The sequence below is a fragment of the Lagenorhynchus albirostris genome, chromosome 2, assembly GCF_949774975.1.
Source record: "Lagenorhynchus albirostris chromosome 2, mLagAlb1.1, whole genome shotgun sequence".
Classification (NCBI taxonomy): Eukaryota; Metazoa; Chordata; class Mammalia; order Artiodactyla; family Delphinidae; genus Lagenorhynchus; species Lagenorhynchus albirostris.
In genome coordinates, this window is record NC_083096.1 from 40,519,904 (window position 1) to 40,544,881 (window position 24,978).

The 24,978-nt window shown below is 49.7% G+C and overlaps 1 protein-coding gene across 15 annotated transcripts in view; it reads right to left on the reverse strand.

Annotated features, from left to right (window-relative positions):
• LOC132509720 (uncharacterized) overlaps positions 1–24,978 on the reverse strand; it is a 93,510-nt gene that overhangs the window by 13,692 nt on the left and 54,840 nt on the right. For 5 of the 15 annotated variants that reach the window (XM_060131073.1, XM_060131127.1, XM_060131063.1 and 2 more), the window contains one exon: positions 14,808–14,922. In XM_060131073.1, coding sequence (XP_059987056.1) covers positions 14,808–14,922 — 115 coding nt within the window. Of the gene's footprint in view, positions 1–1,286; positions 2,268–4,197; positions 4,284–14,807; positions 14,923–15,156; positions 15,830–24,978 lie in introns of those variants that run through there. The other 10 variants (XM_060131117.1, XM_060131107.1, XM_060131097.1 and 7 more) reach the window with 7 other exon arrangements.

The window sequence follows — 24,978 nt, forward strand, 5'->3', positions numbered from 1 at the left end:
AGAGAAGCCAAAAGAGAACATGCGGTCTTGGGGAACTGCCAGCAGGTCCATATCCCTCAGAGTCAAGAGGTGAGAGTGGAGGTCTGAGAGGGGCCAGGAGAGGCTCAGACAGTGTCTAGAATGCAGGAAGGGAGCCTGGAGTCAATCCAAGAGCAGCGGGGGTGGGGTGGGACTGCTGCAGGGTCTTAAGCAGGGGTGACACTGAGTAGGTAATGTCAGGAATATTCATTTCTCTCCATATAACGGGGAAAATTCAGAAGGAGGCTCGCTTCCGCCCAAGTCCATATTCAACGAGCAGATGGAAGAAGCGAGGCCTTGAGTCCTGCCCAAGGTCCACAGCAGGCAGGGCCGAGCAGGCACGGGCCCCAAGCCTGTGCTGGGGCAGGTGGGGGTGAGCAAAGAGCAGAGTCAGTGGAGAAGCTGGGACTCTCAGGTTGCAATTAACGGAAGCCAACGTGATACGACTTAAGCCACAGTGGACATTGGCTGAGAGGATGCAGGCCCAGGGCAGGGCAGCAGAACTTCTAGACGAGCCCAGATTCAGAGGCGGGGGTGTCCTCAGGCCTCTTTCTCCACCTCACTCCCGTGCCTGCCTCTGCCCACCTGCTCCACCCCTTCTCTGTGCAGCCCTTCCTTGGTCCCTCTGGCTGCTGGCAGAGCCTGCTTGCCCCACGGACCTTGAGGTGGTGAGTTACAGGCTGGCTCTGGGCTCCAGGTCCAAGTGCCCAGGAAAGAGACTCTGAGAACCCCGAGTATCTATTGTAAGCAGCTACGGCCAGGGGTGTCACACATTACAAACGGGGGCTGGGTGGGGCTCACACTGTGCAATGGGGGGGGCCCCAGAGAAGGAGGACTAGGTACCAGCAGGCACCCCAAAGCTGTGAAGCTCAGAATGGCATGGTCTCCACCCCTCCCAGGAGTACAGTTATATAGAACTTTGTAATCTTGTAGGAACAAAATACAGATTCCCTATAATCCGAAGGATTTTAAGGACAAGAGCGAATATTTTTGAGCACTTACTCTATGCTGAGTACTTTGCTAAGTGATTCACGGGTATCTTCTTACTTAATTCTTGTGGGCCAGGGAGGTAGATGCTATTAGTGTTTCCAATTTACAGACAATGAAATGGAGGCGCAGAGAGTTCTGGCCGAGCTTTCCTGTCCTGTTTCTGAGGCACGGCACCCCAGTCTTGGGGCACAGAGGGAGAGAAAGGCTGCCCTCTTAGCCAGTGGTGTGCCGGTGAATGTTTACCAGCTAGCTCCCTGGCAAAAAAAAACAAACAAAACTGGTTTGCAGCATTTACTGATTCCCGAGGTGTGAATACTCCCACTGTGGCTGACTTCAAGCTACCAACTTCCTGGAGCCAGCGTGAGAGGCTCCAGCACACACTGCCTCTCTTTGGGGTGAGTGCCGGAGATTTAGAGCAGTGCTTCTCAAAGTGCGGTCCCTGAACCAGCCACATCGGCATCATCTGAAACTGTTCAAATTCTCTGACTTCACCACAGACCTACTGAAACCCTGGGGTGGGAAGGAGGAGCCTCCCTCTGTTTTCAAGCCCTCCAGGGCATTCAGATGCATGTTCAAGCTTGAGAACCTCTGGAGCAATGGGGTAATAGGCCCTTTCACAAACTCAGCTGGTCCCAGTCTTCATCCTGCGGTTGGGAGAATGGGGTTTGTTTCCCACTCCTCGGCAGATGGGCAAACTGAGGCCAGAGAGGCGAAGGTTGCTGGAAATTGGTGGGTGAGAAAAATGGATTAAGAAACCCTCCAGCCTGGGTTTCCTTCCCCATAAAGTAATGGGGGTGGGGGGGTCTCTGCAGAGTCCCTCAGTCCTGGCCCTCCATGGGTCTGGGAAGTGATTGCCCATGGACCCAAGGTTAGTGGAAGGTGGGAAGGCTGAGCTCTGACTCCAGGCAAATGGCCAGAGCAGAGGGAAGGAGAGAAATCCAGGGTCCTCTGGCGCTGGCCCCCCTGAAGAGGGGGCAAGTGAGGAGAGAGCCACGTAAAAGCATAAGTCTCAGCAACGCCTGGTTCTGAGCCTTCGAGGCTGGTCCAGAGAGGTCCCGAATCTGAAGTAAGTCCCGGGATGGTGCTAGAGAGTCTGAACCAGCAACCTCTCTACCTCAGGCCTGAGCCCAGAAGACCTGTGATGGCTCCTGGGGTTGAGGAGGGGCAGGAGCCGCAGGTCCAAGTCCCGCCAAGCTTCTCTGGGACGTGTTTGCTGTCTGGTTGTCTCAACAACTTCCCTCGACCCCAATCCAGATTTGCTATTAACCAAAGACAAACAAATCAAGAGCCAAGTATCAGAAGTGATGCAAATTCCGTGTCAGCCCCGGGAGGCCCTGAAACACCTGGGCAATCAGCAAGGGCATGATGTCACCCAGAGAAATGCTTGGCTCGCAGGCAACTGTGGTCACGTGACACGGCCAGTGTGCCCGGGTCACACGGAGGGTGGGGTTCCCCTCTGAGCTCAGAGCGTCTGACAGAGAACCAAAACACAAACAGAAACTGTCCTGTCAGGGCGAAATCCGTAAGTCATGTGATGGGGCAGTTTCTCGCCTCAAAGTTTGAGTCACAGAAGCGAAGACTCAGAGCCAGCATTACCTAGCAAAATCAGGCCCTGCTGGGATACTGGTCTGCTGTTTGCTTGGGCTGGAAAGTTGGATCCACTGGAATTCCAGTCACTCTCCTTTCAGGGAAGAAGTTCTGTAGGAGTTTACTCAGAGGTACCTGCTCTAGAATTTCTTAGTGAAAATCCTGGACCCAACACCAGCCTTCCCCACTGGGCTGCTACCTCCCTGCAGTGTCTCACCGGGGCTTGGCTTCCATGTTGGTCGGTCCCCAGGGGGAGGCCAGTAGCCTGGGTAGCCACTCCTCCTTCCCAGCCCAGAGTGGACCACGTGGGCTGCTTCCGCAGCTGCTGGTTCAAGCTAAGGGAGATTTGGGCTCAGCAAATGCTGAGCGAATATCTGGGGCAAGCTGAAGGTTTTAGGTAGCAGGGAGGTATGAGGTGCTGGGTGCCAAGGGGCAATGGCCCACTCCATTCTCTTGCCCCAATTCTTCCAGGCTCCCACTCTTTGTAAAGCAGCTGTTGACCACCTGGATCCTGGCACTAGGCAATGGTGTGGGCAGTATGCAAGTGGGCAGCCAGGTCACTGCCCTCAAGGGGCTTACGTTCTATAATATTTAGGAAGATAACGCTATCACAACCCAACACAGTAACAAGCAACAGCGAACAGCATGTGATTTACCACAGACTCAAAGCAGTGTAGCACACCGGGAAAAGCATGGATGGTCCCTGTACCAGACACACTGCATCTGAATTCTAGCTAGGCCACTCACCAGCAGCTGTGTGACCTTGGGCAAAGTGCTTAAACTCTCTGAGCCCCAGTCTACACTTCTAAAAAATGGAGATAAAAATTTCCAACTCACAGGGCTGTGGTAAAAAATGAAATAATGGCTGCAAAACAGCTGGTAAAATGCTCAGCACAGAGTAGGTACTTGATAAACTGTAATAGTTCCCTTAATTCCTTTTTGGGCTGAGATGGGCTATAAAAGACGAAGCATTTATGTCTGGTCTCCAAACCTAGAGCACATCAGAAGCAATAAAGTGAAAGCACTAGAAGGGAGGCTCAAAAAGAGAAGGGAAAATTAACACACAAAAGCCTGACAGTGAGAGAACACCTAGAAAAACTATAAAAGCAAATGTAAAAACAAAATAGCGTGCAGGGACCATAAGGGTAGGAGCAGACAGCCAGCCTCAACCCACAGCCTCCAGGGCCATCACAAGACAGCAGAGCACATGTCGTTCTCAATGACGATGTATTCGATAGTCACTAGGAAGCCAGGGATGAGAACAGCGCGCTTAAAAAATATTTCCGTCCACAATTTTTAACATTAAGAAAAAAGTGCCTGAAGTGCGTGGGGCTGGTAAATTTTCAGGCGTCCAGAAAATTCACCTGCCACAATTTCCCAATGGTTGGATTAACTGAGTTTTTACTCTACTTTTTATATATTTGTCAGAGAGCTTAGAACCATGCTGAGCACATCACAGGGGCTTACCAGGCTGTTTACTGATAAGTTTATACAGGGTTGGAATACGGTTTTTTTCTGTTTCCTGTTTTTAACCCTTCGATGCATTAACTAATCGAGGCCAGGGCCAGGATCCATCTTCTCTTTGAAAGGGCAATACTGTACCCGATTATCTTCAGCCTCCCCTGCTACCTCCACCAGGCCGTTCCTCTTTCTATATTCCAGGCTTTAGTCGATGGTGCCATCATCTACTAGACAGCAACAATGACAAAAGCAATGATAATAATTATGTGAATGAAATTAGCAGGTTCTGTTTTCTAAGCACTTGCCAGGCTATGTACACCTTGTTTTTTTCTCCCTAAAGTCCTGCAAGGTAGGATTATTTCAGTTCTCAGATGCAGAGGGTGAGAGTCAGAGAAGTAACTTGCTTCGGGTCACCCAGCTCCTAAGGGGCAGAGATGCATCTGACCCCTTCGCTCTGCGCGCAGTCCGCCAGCCTGAGGCGGGAATGTTCCCGGGACCCAGAGCAGCCCGGCACGCTCTTCGCCGGTCAGGCCTCACCAGCTCTTGTCAGGTGGCAGAGTGCTGCCTGCTGCCCAAAGCAGGAGGGACTTGGCGCGAGCAGAGACCCCCTGCCCCACTCGCCCTCCAGCCTGGCATGGGCCTCCCACCCTCTCCCTTTCCCTGTCTCTGGGGTCCCCAACAAAAGGTGCTCTCATTCCCCACACGTCTCCTCAGTTTTCCACTTGATTTTTGACTTTTATTTCATGCTAATGCTAAGTGTAAAACAGATTAAGTTCTTCTGGCAATTAGCCCATAAGTAAGTAAGATATCCCTACATTTGAAAACCCCCACTTGGAACAATCTGGGCCTCTCCATTCTCTTTTCCTTCTGACCCTGTCAGAGTTCTGTCCTGGAAACACACCGAGAGCCTCCCCATCTCTGAACCCTCTTCTTTCCTTCCTCTTACATATGTACTGAGTCTGGCAGATGACAGGTGAGGCCGGCAGGGACAAGGGAGCCTGGCAGATTCTGGAATTTGAATCTAGACGGCCATTTACATGACCCTGAGTGAATTATTGAATAGCTTTAGCTTTCATTTTCCTTATCTCTAAAACGGAAACTGGAACCGCTCCCTGGCATGTGAAGATACCAGAAGCTTCCCCTCCCCAACCTGTTTTAATAAAGTGCCTGGCATGTGGTAAGTTCTTATCTCATCCTACTGTGGCCCATTTCTTCCATGAAGTCTTCCTTAGTTGTCCCAATTGTGGCAGAGGCAGTTAACTACCAACCCCATCCCTACTCCCCCTTTTTTCCTTACTAACGAAACCCCAAGTTTATTTGGGGGAGTAATGTGCCCAGCTAAGAATTACATTTCCCAGGCTCCTTTGCAGTTAGGGTGTGCATGGGTCACAGGTATGGCCAGTGAGATGTAAATAGAAGTTGCTGGGAGAGGCTCTGAGAAACCTCTTTAAAGGAGGCTGACTCAACTGTGCCCTTCTGCCCCTTACCATCGTTCTCCTTTTTCTTGTCTGGAATGCGAATGTGATGTCTGGAGCCACAGTGGCATGTTATGACCATATGGCAACCTGGAAGACGGGAGTCACATCCTAAGCATGGCAGAGCAGAAGAGTAGAGGAAGTCTTTGCCATGGAGGGTGTGGGCCACCAGACGTCAGGATTTATGTTACATGAGGGAAGAAGAAACTAGTTATTTAGGATTTCTATTACATGTAACCCAACACAGTCCCTATGGATATGTAGACTGGTGACCTTGCCCTCTTCTCTGAGCTCCAGTCACACATACGGTCACAAGTGTATTCAGGAAGATTTTGGTTATAAGCAAAGTAGCCTAACTAGATTTGTTGGAGCCACATTATGTGAGGAGTAGAAAGTTTCTGATTCATGTAGTGTGTCTGTGCCCCAAAGCTAATGAGGTCCTGCACTAAAGTTGGTTCTCTGTCACCTGCTCCTTATCTTTTGGGAGGAATGAAAGACAGTTGGATGCTATAGCAAAGCAAACATTGTTTGCAGGACTGTAGGATTTGTTAAATCAAATGCAGAATGACAGGGAATGAGTGAGCAGAAGAAAGCAGGTCTCCAACCCACCTGTGAGGTTTGGGAAAAACTTGGTGCGTTCTGATTATAAGAGTATGGCTTCTAGGGACTTCCCTGGTGGCGGAGTGCTTAAGAATCCGCCTGCTAATGCAGGGGACATGGGTCCGAGCCCTGGTCCGGGAAGATCCCACATGCTGCGTAGCAACTAAGCCCGTGCGCCACGACTACTGAGCCTGCACTCTAGAGTGCGTGAGCCACAACTACTGAGCCCGCGAGCCACAACTACTGAAGCCTGCGCGCCTAGAGCCTGTGATCCGCAACAAGAGAAGCCACCGCAATGAGAAGCTCGCATATCACTATGAAAAGTAGCCCCTGCTCACCGCAACTAGAGAAAGCCCGCGCGCAGCAACAAAGACCCAACGCAGCCAAAAATAAAAATAAATAAATTTATAAAAAAAATAAAAGTATGGCTTCTAGACCATGGAGAAGTAATGAGTCCTACCTTGGGCAGCGTACGTATTTCTTCACATGCCCACATTCTGCATCCCCAATGAGTTCAAATTTGCAGTTAAATTTAAAGGCATTTATTCACTTCCCATGTGGAAGTTTCCGTGCTAAGTGCTGCAGGGAACTCAGAGATGAAAAAGATCCCGGCCTTGCCCTCAGGGAGTTGACAGCTGAGTTGGGGGATGGCAAAAGCATATATGATTCTCACATGAATGCAGGAGGTTGTGGAAAGTCAACCACAGAAGTCGAGAAGGATGGGGAAATACAAAGGAGGAGGAGACTGAGGCCTTGAAAGGAAGGTGCATCTGAGCTGGGCTTTGGAGAATAGGTAGCATTTCAGCAGGGGGCAGGGTGGGGAGGGCTTGCCCAGCCTGGAGGAGTAGCAGGGACAGGATGCAGAAAGGTCACCAGGCATGGGCCGAGTTCAAAATGGTCACAACTAGTAGGGCTACAGTGTTGGGAGCCTGAGGAGGTGAAACTTGGGTGCTGGGTGTGGGAGATAAAGCTATGATTGAGTTTAAAAATAAAAACAATGATGCAGCACGCACTGTGTGTGTAACATGTGCCCGCCACGGTTCTAAGTGCTTTCTGTGGATTAATTCACAGCAATCCTATGAACCACAGTGACTGCCCCTGGGAGGGGAAGTCCAAAGGACAGAATTGGAAAGGAGGCTTCTTACAGTGTAACTTTTGTAAAGTTTGAATTTTGAGTCACGTGAATGCTTACCCTATCTTAAAGATTAATATGAAATTTAAAAGAGGAAAAAAAGGAGGCTTCCCATTCTGAACTGAAGGAAGAGAAGGGAGAGAAGGAAGAAAAGGTGGCCAGATTCTAGCCCTTCAGTGATGGGTCTGGGTGAGGTCATGGGCCTCCAGCCAGGAGAGATTCCAAGGTGAGTTCAGCCTTGCTTTGCTAAATGACCCAGGACAGCTCCCCTTCCCTGGGGATGAAGGGTCAGTGCTGCTCATGTGCCTAGAGGCCCTGCCTCAGAAGGGGCTGGAAGACTGGCCTCCGTCTCTCCGCCTGCCGTGGGAACAAGGGAAATGGACAAGGAAACACAGACTACGGCCTCATCAGCCATTGATAAACAAGAAGCAGAGCAGATTGGGAATGTGTAAATGGTGAGGAGGACACAAGGATTCTGGGCACTGAGTCCTGGTCCTGCCTAGCCACCAAGTGTCCCTGTGACCTTAGATAAGCCATTTTCCCTTTGGGGTTCAGCTCCATCCCTGTCACCAGGGGAGGGGCCTGGACCAGAATGATGGTCATCCAACTGCCACTCCCCCTCCCCTTCGCCCGCTCCAACTTACTTTTCCTTTTGGGCATCCCCTCAAGACTTCACAGAGGCCCTAGATTGAGAAAACGACAGCTAGCCAGTCAAAACGATAGCCAGTTTCACCTAGACGGTCTCCAGGCCAAGTGGTTTTGTCACTCCACAGCTCTGAGAGCCTCGCCACCTCCCCGGATACAACCCCTTCAGGCAAGGAGGTCAAAGGAACACGCTTCAGTCAGCTAGGGGCTGAGCAGTGGGGACCCCACGCCCCTGGGTGATGGCAGGTCTGGCGGGGCAGCAGCAGGCAGCAGGTGGCTGGAGGTGGAGGTGTCCGTGCACATGGCGGAGGGCCCCTCTTGGGCAAAGCCAGGCAGATGCATTAACAGCCCAAGTGCCATAGCAGCTGCAGCCTGCTGGTTGGTCCCTGGGAAGGTCGTGATAGAGGTGGGGCACCTTCAGTGGAGGTCTCTCTACCTGAGCAAGGCACGTGGCTGCATCTTCCTGACCCTCATGGTCAGGAGTAGTCAGCCCAGAGGCTGGCAAGCATCCTCAGAGAGCACTGGGTATAGAGCCCATGGTTGCCCTCCAGGCCTGGAAGCCTCTCCTCTCCCTTCTCCTTACAAGTCCCTATGCCTCATTATCATAACTTTGTCATAAGTTTTGCTCAAAACTTTCCTGTTGAACACAGTAGCCAACTTGAAGGAGCTCCCGATGGCCAAATTTGACATAATTTGAGCAAATAAAAAAAAAAAGATCACAACAGATTATAGCTTATAGAACAAGAGAAAAATAGGAAATAATGTGTCTATACTGATATAAATGTTTGAATAAACAAGTAAGGGAAAAGGGACAGCCTTTCTTACAGAAAAATTTCAGTTGATGAACATTAGAAGGTGTGAAGGAAATAGAAAACCACCATTTGGCAGACACCCACGGTCGTGGTTGTTTTAAGCAAGACTCATCAACGGAAACAAACATTTGTGGGTAAAAATAAGATGAGAAACAGGATGCTTACATCATCTCAAAGTAGTTCCCTACAAGAGGCCTATTAGTAGCAAAGGGGAAAAGACTACCTTTACAGTGGAAAACCTGGCAGACCCCACCTTACTCGGGTGATCACAGTCAACATAACGAGTACCACAACATATCAGCCTCATGTGCCGCCTGATATGATGCACTGAGAGGGGCACAGCATCACTTCTGTGGTGTTCTTGTCAAAATGCACAACCTGAGGAAACACCAGACAAACCCAAATTGAGGCACATTCTACATAATAACTGGCTAGTACTCTTCAAGAGTATGAAGGCCATGAACGAGTAGATGAAGGTGCTATCCCAGGCCAGAGAGACTACAGAAACACGATAACTAAGTGCTATGGGTGATCCTGGTTTGGCTCCTGGATAAGATGAAGAACACGAATGGGGAACTTGATGAAATGTGAATGGGGTCTGTAGCTAATGCTAATTTCCTGGTTTTGATGACTGTACTGTAAATTTGTAGGATGTTAACATTTGGGGAAACCAGGTGAAGGGTATTTGGGAATTCTTTGTACTGTTTTTGCAACATTTATGTAAGTCCGAAATTATTTTGAAAAAGTAAAACAGAAACTTTTTCCTCTTTTGTCCGACTTCCCCAGAGTCACTCCTGTAGCTGTGTGTTGCCAGCTACTTCACACGGTGTGTTGGTATTATTTATGTGTCTGCCTCCTTCAGGCTCCGAGTTCTAGGACAGGGACTATGCCGCGTTAATCTTTGTTTTGGCCTCATCTTATAAATCTTACTTGGGTGGGAGCTGACTGGCTGTTTCTCTTCAAGAAACTCCCTACTCTATCCACTCCCACCGTAAGAAGCACCACTGCTCTTTCAGCTGCTTAGCCCAAAGTCCTAGGGGTCATCGTAGGTACCTTTCTTTTTCTCTCATCCCAGGACTAGCAAGTCCTATTGGGGTTCTCCAGAGTTTATCACCAACCAGACCACTTCTCCCCCATCCTCTGCCAGTGCCCTAAGCCAAGGGTACTCATTTCTCATCTGAACGTGAACCTCACACTCCTAACTGGTCTCCCCTAACCCGATCCTCAAATTTGTTTTCCACCGAGCAGCCAGAGGGATCTTTCAAAGGGGAAAGTCGGGTCTCACGTCACTCCCTCCAGTGGTTTTCCATTGCAATTAGTGTAAAATGCCAATTCCCAGCACGTTCCACGAAGGTTCTATCCTATCTTCCCTCTCCTTGAACCTCTCTGCCCTCACTCACCCTGCTCCAGCCACATGGGCCTTCCGTCTCTCCCACAGATATGCCAAGTTAGTTTCCATGTCTGAGGTGTGTATCTTCACATGAGCATCTCCTTGTCAATACTGAGGCTTCAGCCCAGTTGTCACCTCCTCGGATAGACCTAACCCAATCTGTTAGCTAAATTAATCCTCTTCTCCCCCAGACACTCTTTGTCTGTGTGTTAGTTTGTCAGGGCTTCCATAACAAAGCACCACAGACTGGTAGCTTAAACAACAGAGGTTTATTGTCTCACAGTTCTGGAGGCTAGAAGTTTCCAAGATCACGGGGCCAGCAGGGCTGGTTCCTTCTGAGGGCTGTGGGGAGAACTCGTTCCATGCCTCTTTCCTAGTTTCTAGTGGCATGTGGCAACCTTTGGTGTTCTTGGCTTGTGGATGCATCACTCTGATCTCTCTTCAACTTCACATGGTGTTCTCCCTGGGTACCTGTCTCTACATTTTCCCTTTTTATAAGGATACCAGTCATGCTGGATTAGAGCCCACCCTAATGATCTCAGTTTAAATCAATTACCTAAGTAAAGACCCTATCTCGAAATAAAGTCATATTCTGGGGCTTAGGACTTCAACACATAACTTTTGGGGGAACACAGCTGAACCCATAACCATTCCATTACCTTGTTTTATTTTGTTTAGGGCTTTTTTTAATTATTATTACAATTTTATTTATTTATTTATTTTTGTCTGCGCTGGACCTTCGTTGCTGTGCACAGGCTTTCTCTAGTTGCATCGAGCTGGGGCTACTCTTAATTGCGGCGTGCGGGCTTCTCATCGTGGTGGCTTCTCTTGTTGCGGAGCATGGGCTGCAGGCGTGCGGGCTTCAGTAGTTGCAGCACGTGGGCTCAGTAGTTGTGGCTCGCAGGTTCTAGAGCGCAGGCTCAGTTGTTGTGGCGCACGGGCTTAGGTGCTCCGCAGCGTGTGGGATCTTTCCAGACCAGGGCTCGAACCTGTGTCCCCTGCCTTGGCAGGTGGATTCTTAACCACTGCGTCACCAAGGAAGCCCCTAGGGCTTTTATAACCATCTTAACTATCTCATTTATTTGTTTGTGGTCATTGTCCGTGTCCCACAACTACAACATAAGCTATATGAGGGCAGGGATCTGCCCCAGCTTTAGTGCTTGGTCCTTTTCCTGCCTTGCAAAAGGACACTAGCTCCTATTTCTACAGCATGAATCAGGATACTTCCCTTGGATTGCCCCAGGTGGGAGGAACAGGCCTGCCCCCATTCACTTTCCACAAGCAACCAATGTGCTTGCTACATGTTCACTGCTTAGCTCAAAGTCCAGTCAAAGATCGGCAGCATCAAAACCTGGATGCAGCCATGAATCTCAGAGCCCCAGAAATGCTCTACACATACCCAGGTTTCCTGCCCTCTTGCCAGTGCAGCACAGCCTGATGGCTAAGGGCATGGGCTGTAGAGCTAGACCGCTTGGGTCTGCCACTTAAGCTGAGAGACCTGGGTACCTCACTTACCACACTGTGCCTCAGTTTCTCCAACGATAAAATGGAGACAATTTTAAAAGTACCTTCCTAGTAAGTTGTTATATAAAATGAGATCCATACATGATAAACAGAACGTCTGACCATTAGGAAGTGCGTTATGCTAATCCAGGTCTCATCTTTTAGGCCTGGTCTGAAGTCTTGGAAAGTTCCTGGTGGACAAAGGGACCAGAGCCCAGGAGGTGTCTCTGGTCAACTGGGGACACAGAGGCTCCAGGTTACTGCTCAAACTCCCCCTTCAGAATCCCCATTTGCCCCCAAAGACGGCAAGCCAGCACTGGGGAGATTTTGACCATAAGATGCTGGGTGGGCCTTGGAGTTTCACTGGTACTTCTGGTTGACTGAAGGGAAGAAAAAGAAGGCTCTCACTCCTCAGACTCTTTCTGAACACTCAATGTGAGGTATGCAGCTTCCAGATGACTCAGCAGGGCCAGTTCCCTTGGAATCAGCTGCTCTGGCTCAAAACTGTCCGTGTTGCAGCAGCCTCACTCGGCCACCCCCAGAAAAGCTAACCCACCACTCAACTTACTTCCTGATTTAATACCTATATATAGCCATGTGTATAGACCTTTCTATATATGTATGCACTTAGAAACCAGCGAGCCTAAAAATACCCCTGCCCCATACTTCATTTCCTTGTTTTCTGTAGGTTCCTTGTTATAACTTTATAGCTCAGGAGACTGGAAATTGCTGTCAGAAGGGAGTGACCTCCGTGGGTGGCAGGGGGACCAGAGGACAGGCTCTGTTTGGGAGACAGGAGGATCCATTCCCAGCCCCAGCTCTAAAGTCAATGTGCTGTGATGTTTTGGGATATCCTCCTCCTTGCTAAATCTCAGTGTCCCTCAAGTGAAGAAGGTATTGAACTTGATGATCTAGGTGTTTTCTTGCTCTTCCATTCATCGGCTAAGTGCAATGGTTCTCATGGGAAAAGCTGATGCAGACGCACCAGAACCATTGATTCCTGTTCATTCGCTCAGTTAACAAACAGTTGTTGAGCACTTACTGTGTGTCTGATAAAAATCTCTAACCTTAGGGGACTTACATTCCCATTAGAGGAGATAAATAATAAACAAAATAAATAAAGTTTATAGTATGTTTGACGGTGATAAGCGTCATGGAGAAAAAGAAAGTAAAAAGTGGGGACAGAAATTGGAGGGGGTGCAATTGTAACTAATCAGGCTGGGGAAGACCTCACCGAAAAGGTGGCATTTGCATACAGACAGGAACGAGGCTGTGCCCAGGACGGGAGGCAGTGAGCACATGGAAACCTGGGGGAAGAGTCCCAAGCAGAGGAGCTGCACACACCAAGGCCTCAGGTGGGAGAACGCCTGGTGGGTTTGAGGCCACTGGGGCTGGAGTGGAGTGAGCGGGCAGTGAATCCTACAAGTGTAGATGGAAAGATAAGATGGACCACTGCTTTGGATGAGATGGGGCACCCCTGGAGGGCATTGCGCTGAGGGGAAACCTCAGCTGACCTCTATCTTCACAGGATAGTCTGCCTCCTGGGATGGTTCACAACAGACTACAGGACACAAGGGTGGAGGCAGGGAGACCACTAAGGAGACTACTGCAAACAAGGCAGGACTGATGGTGGCTTGGAGCAGGGTGAGGGAGAGATGGGGAGAAGTGATCAGGATCTACATGTATGTGGAAGGGTTTGCTGATGGATTGGGCGTGAGTATGAGAGAAACAGAAGCCAAGAGTGACTCCAAGGTTTTTGGCCTGAGCAATGATGGAGCTGTCATGAACTCAAATGGAGAAGACTATGGGAGGAGAAAAGATCAGGAAGTCAGTTTTGGACCCATGAGGAGCGAGGTGCCTATTAGACATCCCAGTGGAGAAGCTGAGTGGGCAGTTGAATGTATGAATCTCGAGGTCAGAATAGAGTCTGGAATGGAGATGTACATTTGAGAGTTGTCAGCAGGCACATACATATGGTACATAAAGCTGCAGGCCTGGGTGAGGTCTGTGAGATGGTGTGGGGGGATCCAAGCTCTGAGCTCCAGGGCACACCAACATTTAGAGCTCGGGAGGTGAGAAGGGACCAGCAAAGGGGACAGAGAGCCAGGGAGGCATGGCAACCTCTCTCTAGGCTTTAGCTCATTTAGTAAAAGGGGAGGCTCTCAAGGGTCCTCTCCCACTCTGATACCTGTGCTTATAAGATGCAGAATGGAGCTGTGCCCAGATCGCAGCAGGAAACCCTTTCCTAGCTCTTGTCCAGGATGCACGTGGGATCCAGGCTCCTACTTGAGCTGCCCCTGGCATGGGAGCATCTGCGATAGCCTGAGGTAGCTCGTCACAGTGAGGGGTAGGGAGTGGGGAGGCTGGCAGCCCTGCCCCCCTGCAGCAAGCCTTCTGCAGTCCCCGCCCAGGGAGGGGGGACGGCCAGGGCCAGGGCTGGAGAGGTAGGAGCTGGCTTTATTCTGACACTGCTTTCCTTCTGTGGAAAAAGAGCTTAACTTCTCTCTTGTGATAGATGCTAACAGGGGAATAAGTGCTTGGGATACTAACAACGCACACGATTCTGAGTATTTTTAACAAAAAAGGGGAGAGTGGTTTCTAATTGACATCTCTGTCCTCCAGTTATCTCATGGGAACTTGAAAAACATTTCTTGCCTGCCCAGAGGTAATGTCCCAGTCAGCGTTTTCCCCAGGATTTCTAGGATCTAATCTTGGGAAGAGCGAAACCAGCCCTGGAAGCAGCCAGGCTGTCAGGATTCCTGGCCTCAGGGAGTGCAGGCTCAGCAGCCCTGCCAGAGTCCGACCCTGACGTGCTCCCAGCCAGCCCACTATTCCTCTCTCAGAGAGCCCGCACTTAGCCAGCTGGGGAGCTCTTGTTCTACTACTGCTAGTCACTTCCATTGCACATGTACTGTGTGTTTTTAATATATTGTATATACATATATATACATATATATATATATACACACACATTTAATCCACAAGAATCCTACTATAACACCTCATAATGATTGAACAGACACAATGCGATTAGCTCCAAGTGTCCCATCCTTCCTTAATCCTCACTGTAATGAGACTCCAAGTTTTGTGCAGTGGAATTCTTGGGATCCTACGTATGATGTTCTGATTAGGTTTTGCAGTATTACTGTCCCTTTTACAATGCAGGAAACTGAGGCTTAGAGAGATTTACTTACTGATGTCACTCAGGAAGCTGGAGATTTGTGCCCAGGTGTCCTGGCTCCATGGCCGATGGGCTTCATCCCCTTGCCACAGGATTCCCTGTACCTTCAAGGTCATCTCACCTGACAGCTGGGGAAACAAAGGACCAGAGAGGAGAAGTGCCTTGCTGCAGCTCACAGAGGGCCCTGACAGTTGGGAGCAGGCCCAGGAGTCCTTTCATGGGCTGCCCACCACTCATTTATAGATATTCTCTGCCTACACACTATGGGCACTACCTGGTGAGATGGGGGGGAGGCTCTTCCCAGGGCAGTGCATCAGCCTGGTGTCTCTGATGCTCACTGTGGCTGGCCCTGTGACACTCACCATGGGCCAGGAGAGACGTGTCCTGTGGCCAGGAACTGTTCTGGGGAGGCAAAGATGAGCCAGCAGGAACCCTGCCCTTACCAGTTCACGCTCCCTAAACTACAGCGCAGCATCACCCCTCCTGCCTCCCTCGCTGGGGCCCCTTCCTCTCCCTCTCCACCTGCTGGAATCCCAGGCACCTTTCAAGGCCTCTTTGGTTCACTTGACCTCCTCTGGGAGGCCTCCCTGCCGAACCCAGACCCTCTTCCTCTCCCTAGCACTTAGTCTAAAGGCCTTTCTCTATTGTGGGTACTTGGCTGTGTTGGTATCTTCTCCCTAGGCTGGCAGAAAGCCCCTCAGGGCCGGGACCACGTCTTGCCCCACTCTGTATGCCTCTTCCGAGCACCTGGGTTGATGTACTATAACATAACTTGCAGCACTAATTATGAAGCCGGCAGAATGGTGTTACCAAGTGAGAATTCTAAGAATTCAGAAGGGACGGAGGTTACTCGAGGAAAGAGTTAGTATCCTGCCTTGCTCTCCCTCTCAGAGAGACATTATGCGTGTGAAAGCAGGAGAGGAAGCGTTTAGGAAGAGGAAAGAGCTTGAACAAAGGCATGGAGACAAAATTCCAAGGAAGTGGAAACTAAGGGTCACGTATGGGAGACAGCAAGTCACTCTTATTTGGCTGGACCTGTGAAGGAGAAAAGGAAAAACTAAGGTTGGATGACAAGTGACCCTACCTCAAGAGGTCACTGTGAGGATTAAGTGAGTTTGAGCGTAGAGCAGCACCTTGCGTGCATTAGGGGTTATTGAGGCTTTAGCTGTTTTCTGTCATTCTGCCCCGCCACCACCCATTTGCACCCCTCCCAAAGCGGGGGTCTCTGAGTTCTTGGAACACTGGCTGGCAGGGGGCTGGCGTTTTCCCTGCTGTTACCAAGTCTCTCAGGCTGAAGGTCATTTGTGCGTTTTAGGGGCCACAGAACTTTCCTTCCTCATGTACCCACTCCCTTTTCAGGGATTCATCACCTTGTTCTTTATTGTCATTATTATTAATTAAAACTACAAAGGGAACGTATGATCATTTTACCAGAATTGAAACATACAGATGAGTAAGAAGAAATGAAAATCACTGCAAATGCCACCATTTAGAGAGAATTCTGGTTAACATCTTAGGGTACCTCTCTCTCTCCAGACTTCTCCCCATTCAATATGTTTGTTTAAATAAGTATGTGTATATATTTAGGCCAGGGGGTGAGCAAACGCAGCCCCAGGCCCTCCTTGGAGGCCCCCTTAGTTGGGTGGGGCACCAGATCACTGTGGTGGCTCTGAGCCCAGGACCCTGGCAGGTCAGGCACTGGACTTTTCTGCCTGATGCCCACGTGCTCCCCGCCCCCAGCTGAGCCTGGAGCTGCCTTCTGCCTGCCCTGCACCAATGTCCCTACCTGGAGCTGCTTTTGGATCCCTCCCATGGAGGCAACTTGCTGTGTGGGACGACTGCTTCAGAAGGAAAACCTGCAAGCAGCCCCTGGGAATGAATCGGGCCTTTATGTGAAAAGCCACTCTCTGCCGCATGCCCAGCTTCTCCTAAGCCACTCTGGAAGGGGACTGTGACAACACTAATGACCAAGAGAGCGAGGGGATGGGGTGGGAGCCCGCAGAATGTCTGCAGTTTTACAACAGCTGGAGAACATACTAGCAAATGCAAAGGTGACATTTATTCAGGTTTTCTCAGCTCCTCCCAAACATGGGGCAGTGGAGTTTGCTTTCATTCTACCATGGAATTTCTCAGAAGTCTTAAAAATCATAATGGCTATGATTTATTGATCATACATTCTGTGCCAGGCCCTTTACAGAAATTATGTTTAACCCTCACCTCAGTTTTACAAGGTAGATAAGGAAACTTATCTACCTTGTAAACAAGGTAGATAAGGAGCCACTGGCTCAACCCAGGCCCTGCCATCAGTAAGAGAGTAAGAGAGATCTGAACCCAGGTAACTGGACTCTAGAGCCCATGCTCTTTATTTCTGCATAAAAATGTATGTTTATTTGATTAAAGTGACCTATTCCCATAGTTAAACATCAAATAGGGCTAAAAGGCATGGTGAAAGCCAGTGGCCCATAGTTCAACCCTCTCTACTCCTGTGCCCTGCTCCCCAGAAGCAACCACTTCCAACTCAGTAGCTTCTTTTTTTCTGCTTTTTACTCTAGATTTCAAAATATCCACCTAAATACCTTTTCTCATGCATTTTTTCAAAAATAATCCCCCACCCTTTTCCCACTTCTTAGTTTCTTCTACGTATAACAATTTCCCCCAATTCCTTCAATGGATCCATGGGGGCCTAGCAATAATTTGCCCACTGCTCACCCATGCTGTATAATCTGCCAGTCCTTGCCCTGTGTCCCTTGGCCCGGAAACTTCCCTTCCCCGTGCTGGTTCCAGTGCTCAGGCTGGGCTGGCTCCTTGCTCTTGGTCCTGAGACTTCCCTCTGCCCTTTCCTTTGCTGGAGCCCCTGTTCCTGGATGCCATGGGCTTCCTCTTTCATGATGAGCCCAGGTTTTGAGTCCTGCATGTCTAAAAGTGTCTTTACTTTCCCGTCACATTTGATTGATCATTTGGCTGAATATAAAATCCTGGTTGAAATAATTTTCCTTCAGAATTTTGAGGGCATTTTCCCATTACGCTCTATCCAGTGTATCTGGAGAGAAGTTTGATGCCCTTCTAATTCCCATTTCTTTGTCTGTTAGGGTTTTTTTTCTTTCTGGGGCTTTCATGATGTTCTCTTTATCCTTTGTGTTCTAAAATTTGATACTGATGTGCTTCTGGGGTGAACTGGGTTTTTGCTTACTGTGCTGGGCACCTTCTGTTGAGATTTTTTTTTTTTACTTTAGTTATCATATTTAAATTTTTCAAGAACTCTTTCTTTTCTGTTCCTTTCTCACGGAGTTCTATTTTTATGTCATATTTTCCTGAGGTTACTACTTTATAGGTTCTTCTAAAAAGTTATTTTAAGGTTTTTTGGCTTGCTGTATGTTGTTTCCTTCTTTTCTGTTTGTTTTGACCTCTCTTTCATTTCAAATGTCTGATGACCCTCCATATTAAAGAGCAAGGCAAGCCTGTAGTCTAGTAGACGTCACAGTAGGGTGACCAGATGGCTAGAAGGCTGTTTTACTGGGAAACCTCAAGTAACATTTTGTGGAGATCCTTTCCTAGGAACAGAGGATGGGGGTGATGAAGCATTCAATCTATCCAGAGAAGAATCTTCCATCGTCTGCCTGGAAGGGAAGTGACACTTAGCTGCTGGTGTCCTGGGAGCAGGCAGAGAGTCTAAGGGGCCATAATTTACTTAGTTTTTGATTACTTTCCCAGTTTTCAAGCTCCTACCTCACTGTCACCCTCTGCTGTGACTAGTCCTGGAGTCCAGAGCATCTCCAAGTCATCTTCTCCAGATAATGGCTTTTGGTCTCTTGCATGGAAAAAGAGACCAGGAGGGGGTGGTGCTTGCATTTCTGAGCCCTGGGCCTCACTCCTGTTTTCTGTGGTACCTGGTACCTCTTAGCACCCAACCCTCGTAGACTCTGTGGGGCTCCTTGGTCCACTTCTCATCATTTTCCTCTCTTGTACACATGTGGACTCTGACTTTCCCAGCTCCACTCAGAGACTGCTCCTCTACCCACATGCCCATCTGAAAAGCGTTTGGAAGCCTTTCCCCTGCAATGGTCTTCTCTCTTCTCTTCAGCCTTTTGGCTTAAAGCCTTTGGAATTCCACTATTAGTGGCTATTTGGGGAAAGAGGTGAATGACGTAGAATTTAGGAGGGCTGTATCAGTTATCCATGATCATTATAACAAATCACCCCAAAACTTAGTGGCTTATAACAACAATAATTTACTACTTTTCTTTATGCTGTGGGTTAATTGGGTGGTTCCCCTGATGGTTTCACCTGGGCTCGCTTATGCAGCTGCATTCAGTTAGCAGTTGGTTGGGCTGGAAAATACAAGCTGGACCGTTCATAAGCCTGGTGGCCGCTGCTGCCTGTTGACAGGGATGCCTCGGTTCTCCTCCACTGGCCCCTCATCTTCCAATAAACTAGACTAGCTTCCTTAAGACATGAATCTCAGGGCAACGTTCCAAAAGATTCAAGGCAGAAGCTGCAGATCTCCTAAGGCCGAGCCTCAGAAGTCATGCAGTATCACTTCCACTGAATTCTATCAGTCAAAGCAAGTCAACCCAGATTCAAGACCTTTTTTCTTGATGGGAAGAGTGGCAAAGTTGCACTGTAAAGGGGTATGTATGCAAGAATAAGAAAAATTGTTGCAGTCATCTTTACAAAAAAAAAAATCTATGATAGAGGGAGAGAAAATAAATGCAGGAGATCAAGCCTCCATGTTTAACTGGAAGTCTTCCTTGCTCTTTGTATTACCCCACACCACCAGGGTCTGTGTCCTGGACTGGCAGATTATACAGCATGGGTGAGTAGTGGGCAAATTAATGCTAGGCCCCGATAGATCCATTGAAGGAACTGTCCTAGACACTCTTTTCAGAACTTTGCTAACCAAACCTCCATCGTTCTAGGTAGTTGTGAGTATACAGACCATAACCCCACAATGGAGAGAGGAGTAGAGCACAATAACTCCTATCGAAGGGTTTAGAAATGGAGAAACTTGGATCAAATCCCAGTTCCACTACTTACAGCCCTATTACCTTAGGCACATTACTTAGACTCTCTGAGCCTCAATTTCCTTATCCATAAAAATGTAAAATAAATGAATTGACACATGTAAAATCCATACTTAGCACAGTGTTTGATACAAAGCAAGTGTCCAATAGTATCAGTAAGTGATTTTTCTGGAAAAATATTACATTTCTAATGATTTAACCACTAGAGATGGAGTTTGAGAAAAAGAGTTTAAGTCCAGGGTTTTACAGAAATAACTTCCAGGGCTGTTGCAAGGATTCAATGAATTAAAACAGATAAAGCACCTAGAAGAGCGCCTGACACATCAGACACACTCAGCAAGTGTTTTACGCGCACCCCTGCTTGCTTAGGTGGGTGCGTCAAGCACACCTGGGCTCTGACAGGGCCACTGTGAGGACCACCACCACCTGTCAGGGATGGCAGAGTCTGCTCCATCAGGCGGGGGACAGGCAGCAGGGTTAGAGTCATTGGGCCTGCTCTCCAAGGTCCGAGCGGTCAGCTCACAGGTGTGCCAGTCTCTGCAGCTGGGGTTCTTAATCTGGGTTTTATGGTTGAGCCTCAGGGGCTAAGAACCACCTGGTACTGCACAGAACACACCGGATGTGAAAGCATCTTTCTGGGGCTAGAGTTCTCAGTTTAGAGTCTCAGAGAGGTCATTAACCCTCAAAATACTGAACATCTCAGCTCTAGAGGCTCTTCTGTCCTTCGAACTTATACCCTTCTAATGTGGTTTGGGTTGAGAAATAGAAGTGTTTATCATGTTAGAATTACGATTAAAGTAGGAGTCAACAGTACCTGAAAAAGCCAGATGGGCTCTCCTGTTGGAGAGGGGGTGAGCTTCACAGTGAACGACACTATGGACTCCAATTTTTGCTGCCCAGCAGTCTGCTTTTGCATCCTGACCTTTAGCTGTTTGCAAAATATGGATGACTAGACAAGTGACCACCAGTGAAGGGAGCTGGTTTTCACAGTGTCCATGCTATGGGCATTTCAACGTCTGCAGACCAAGTATCCTGAGCCCTGTGTGTGTGCTCCATCCTAACCTGTGGGTTTGGGTACATCAAAGAAGTCCTCACGCTGCACCCAGGAGCAGACAGGGGAGGGTCGGCCTTGTCAGGTGACCTTCAGTGACAATTGTCTAAGGAGATTACCTGCTATTCTTCAACAGACATTTTCTCATACTAGCCCTTCTAACATAGTCACATTTATGACCGAAAGAGTCAACTTTTAAGGCTGGAGCTTTCCTCATGAACATGGCAGTGTATAGTTTTTAAGGGAAAAAAAACAATCCCAACAGAACTGCAACACCTAAGCTAAATCTTCCTCTCTCTTAAGTTTAAATTTGTATCACCTTCCTCTTTTGTGATTCAAAGGTAGAGAGAAGAGGATTCACCCAAACTGTGAAATATTCTTTGGCTGACCTTGTTTTGGGAGGGTTATGCAAAAGCCTTGGAAAGGACTCGGGGAGTGACCCGGAGCCTGACTCAGAAGCACCCTAGGAAATTCGGTGGCAGGCAGAAAGTGAATTCTGGAGCCCTTTGAGATCTATACAAATCCACTGCGAGGCATCCACTTTCCCCAGCTGGAGGCTTCCTCCCTTTCCCCCCTGCCCTCACCCTCACTGGACAGCACTCACCCTCAGGTGGGCCTGAGGAGGCAGCCAGGCCCAGGGCGAGTTAGCCTATCTCTGCAGAAGGCCCTTCCCCCGTGCCTCTCACCACAGGGATTCGGTGACTCACTCTGAAAAAGGCATCATAAATTTCTTCCTAAGAACACACTTGTCACTGAACCATTCCAACAATTTGGCAGGACAAGAGATCTGGCTCAAGGCGGCAGGGCCAATAGGTAATCCCCTGTTTACAAAGTGCTTCCCTCTCAGGGCTAGAGAGGGGCAAGGACCCTCAAGTCAATGTCACACATTCCATTCAGAGCTGGAATGCTCACACCCACTTCACAGATGAGGGATGCAGTGACTCAGGGCCTCCAGGCCCAGCTGGGACAGACCCTGCCCCTCACCCGAGCTGGCAGCACTGTGGAGGGACCGTGGTGGTAGACAGCTGGGGTTGAATCCTGGCTCTGCCTGTTCCAAGCTGAGCAATCTTAGGCAGCTTCCTTAACCTCTCTAGCCTCTCATTTCTCCATCTGTGAAATGGGATAATACTTAACCCATGAGGCTTTTGTAAGGATTCGGTGAGGCACGGTGGGTACAGAGCTTTGAGCACAGCGCCAGCAGGCAGTGAGAGCTCCCGTGTGCGGCTGCTAGGATTCTGTGCTGACTCTGGTCGGGCCCCACGTGCCCCCCTCAGCTCCTGGCTCCTCCACTTGGCTTCCTGCTGTCCTCTCCTTTGGTGCTCTGTCCTCTCATGCTTTCTTCAGAATAAAGAAAGGTGGCCACTCCTACACTGTATTACTTCATACTCTCAACTAGCATTTGAGGGAGATACTCTTATCCTTAGCTGACGGGGCGGAAACTGAGGCTGGGCGAGTTTGGGTGACTTCCCCGAGGCCACCACCAGGGGCGTGACAGAGACAGCAACACGCAGCACAGCGCTCCCAGGGGAGGCACAGGATCCAGGACCAGCTGTCCGCAGGGAAGTTCCGGATGTGGCCTAGTATTTCTGTAACTGAATTCTTCCCAGGCAGCACACTCTTGGGACCCTGGACAGTTGCCAAGGAGGTGTGAACGAGAAGGCAGAGAGAAGGCTTCTTTTGGAGGGGGCAGGGAGGCAACTGAGCTGCCATTTACTGAGCCCTTGCCATGTGCCCTCCATGCTAACTTTGTGCATCTTTAATCCACACACACCCTCCTGTGAGGCAGGCTTAGTGCAGTCCCTACTTCACAGAGGAAAATGAGGCCCAGAGGGCTCAGGTCACTCGCCCCATCCTGCACCTGGGTGTCCAGTTGTGCTGTTCATCTCTCCACCTGGTGCCTCCCATCAATGTGGCATGAAGTTTGGCCAGAGCAGTCAATTTTGGAAACCACTTCCAGGCTAAATGACCTCAACCCACCACCAGGGGCAGAACTGGTAGACCCTGTGTCCCTTCAGGAACCCCCAGGCCTCTTACTAAGCATACTTGAGCTTGTGTGTGAGAGTGTATGTGTGTGTGTGGGTGTGCGTGTGTGAGTGAGAGGCATCTCCTGCTGCTTCCATGCATCCTGGGGGAACCAGGGGGCATTAGCCCAGGCAGCAGCCTCCTCAGGATCGCCCACCTAAAAGCTACCTCTGAGTGTCTGCAGTGGAGCTGGACTTCATTAAAGAGCGAGGCAGGTCCTGGAGCCCACAGGGTCCTCTGCCTCTCCCTGCACTAAACTGTCCCCACCCCACTCCTTGAGGATGGGAACAAGCTCCCCGAGAGCAGGAGCTCTGCCTCATTCTCCTCTGTATCTCCATCACCCAGAACAGTGCCTGGCCCTCAACAGACATCTGTTGACTGATGGACTGACTGACCGATGATGGTCTGATTGACGAACACCAGCCAGCCCCAGTGATGAACAGCAGTCAATGTGGCCGGAATTTGCTGGGCTGTTAAAGGGTGAGGGGTCCACGTGGCTCCCAAGGCAGCTGCTGTGTGGCGAGCCGAGGCAGGCGGCACAGGCAGGTTGGACAGAAGGCACATGAGGAGAAACCACAGGTTCCAACTGGTTGAAGCCACTGCCAACGCGAGAGGCCGACAGGCTGGCCAGGGTGCCGCAGCCTGGGAGTCTAAGGCTGGCTGGCCACGCGCTGGGCCTCTGTCATGTGATATCAGGGCTGCTAAAGGGCTTCTGCCTCCAGCACTACCTCCTCTGTCTCTGACACTGAGTCCACCAGGAGAAAGGGCTGTGGGGTAATGGAAGTCCTTCGGACTGGGAGTTAACAAGATCTGGGTTGGAATGACCTCCTCGCTGCTCCTGTGTTCTAGCTCCTAGCCGGTACCTAGGGACTGTCCCTCCACCTGTCCATCACGGCTTCACAGGACCGCTGTGGATTCGAGAGCCTTGAATCTGTGAAGGCCCTGGACCCCTATTCTGCCCCCGTCACAGCTGAGGGCACTAACTCCGCCAAGATGCCACATCCCTCACATGTCTCCTCTAGTGTGGACTTTCCACCCCCCAGCTCAGAGCACCAAGTCTTTCCAGGCCTGGTACCCCCTCCACATCCTGCACCTCTGCCCTCTAGACCCAGAAGCCCGGCCTCCCTGTGGAGCAGTCCTGACACAGAAAAGGAAATCATTAGCATAATCACCAGTTCTCTCCATTCACTTCTCTGTGTGAACAATTTGCTGGTGCCCAGAGGCAGGGCTGCTCCCACAGCCACCAGGCCGGTGGCGGTGAGGCTTCGGGAACTGTGGAATCCCAAGCTAATTAAGTGGAAGTGATGCTCTCGGGGAAACAGGCTCGTATTCCTGCTGCTCTGAACACGTCACATTAAACACAAAAGTGGCCTTTGGAAAGTGCAGAGAAGGCACGGAGGGATGTGAATGACAAAGATGATTAGAGGGCTGGGAAGTGAGGTGGATGCGGGATGAAAGGTTAAGGCAGTTGAAGTGTTTAGCCTGAAGGAAAGAGGAATGAGGGGCAGGCCACTTCATCATTTGCCCCTTCTGCTGTAGAAAGATGATTGCCCCTTGGCTCTGACCCTCCTCCAAGCCTGTGTTCTCTTGTCCTCACTCTCTGTATCTCATCCATCTCTGTGCTCTGTTTACTTGTCAATTCATTTTGCCATCTATGGAGAATCTACTCTGTGCTAGACTCTTTGCCAGGTTCTGGAGATGAAAACAGAGCCTCTGTCTTGAAGGTCAAGTGGGAGAAGTGGGCCCATAACCCCAAACAACCAACACTATAGGGCTGGAGGACTAGAGGACCACAGGTCCTGTCTCAGGTCTCAGAGGAGAGCAAGACCATGGGTCAGGTGTGATGGGAGTTCATGAGCAAAGTGGGTCCTCAGTCCTGTCTGGGCATCAGGGGAGGCTTCCTGCAGGAGGTGACACCCAAGTGGAATCCTGAAGAATGACTCAGTGAGCCAGGCAAGAACAGGTGGGGAGGGCACTCTAGGCAGTGGGAGCAGCCCGAGCAAAGGCCCAGGGCATAAAATGCAGAGTGCATACAGGCAGCTGCCAACTGTTGGGCTTTACTGAAGTAAAAAGTAGAGACCGATGTGGTG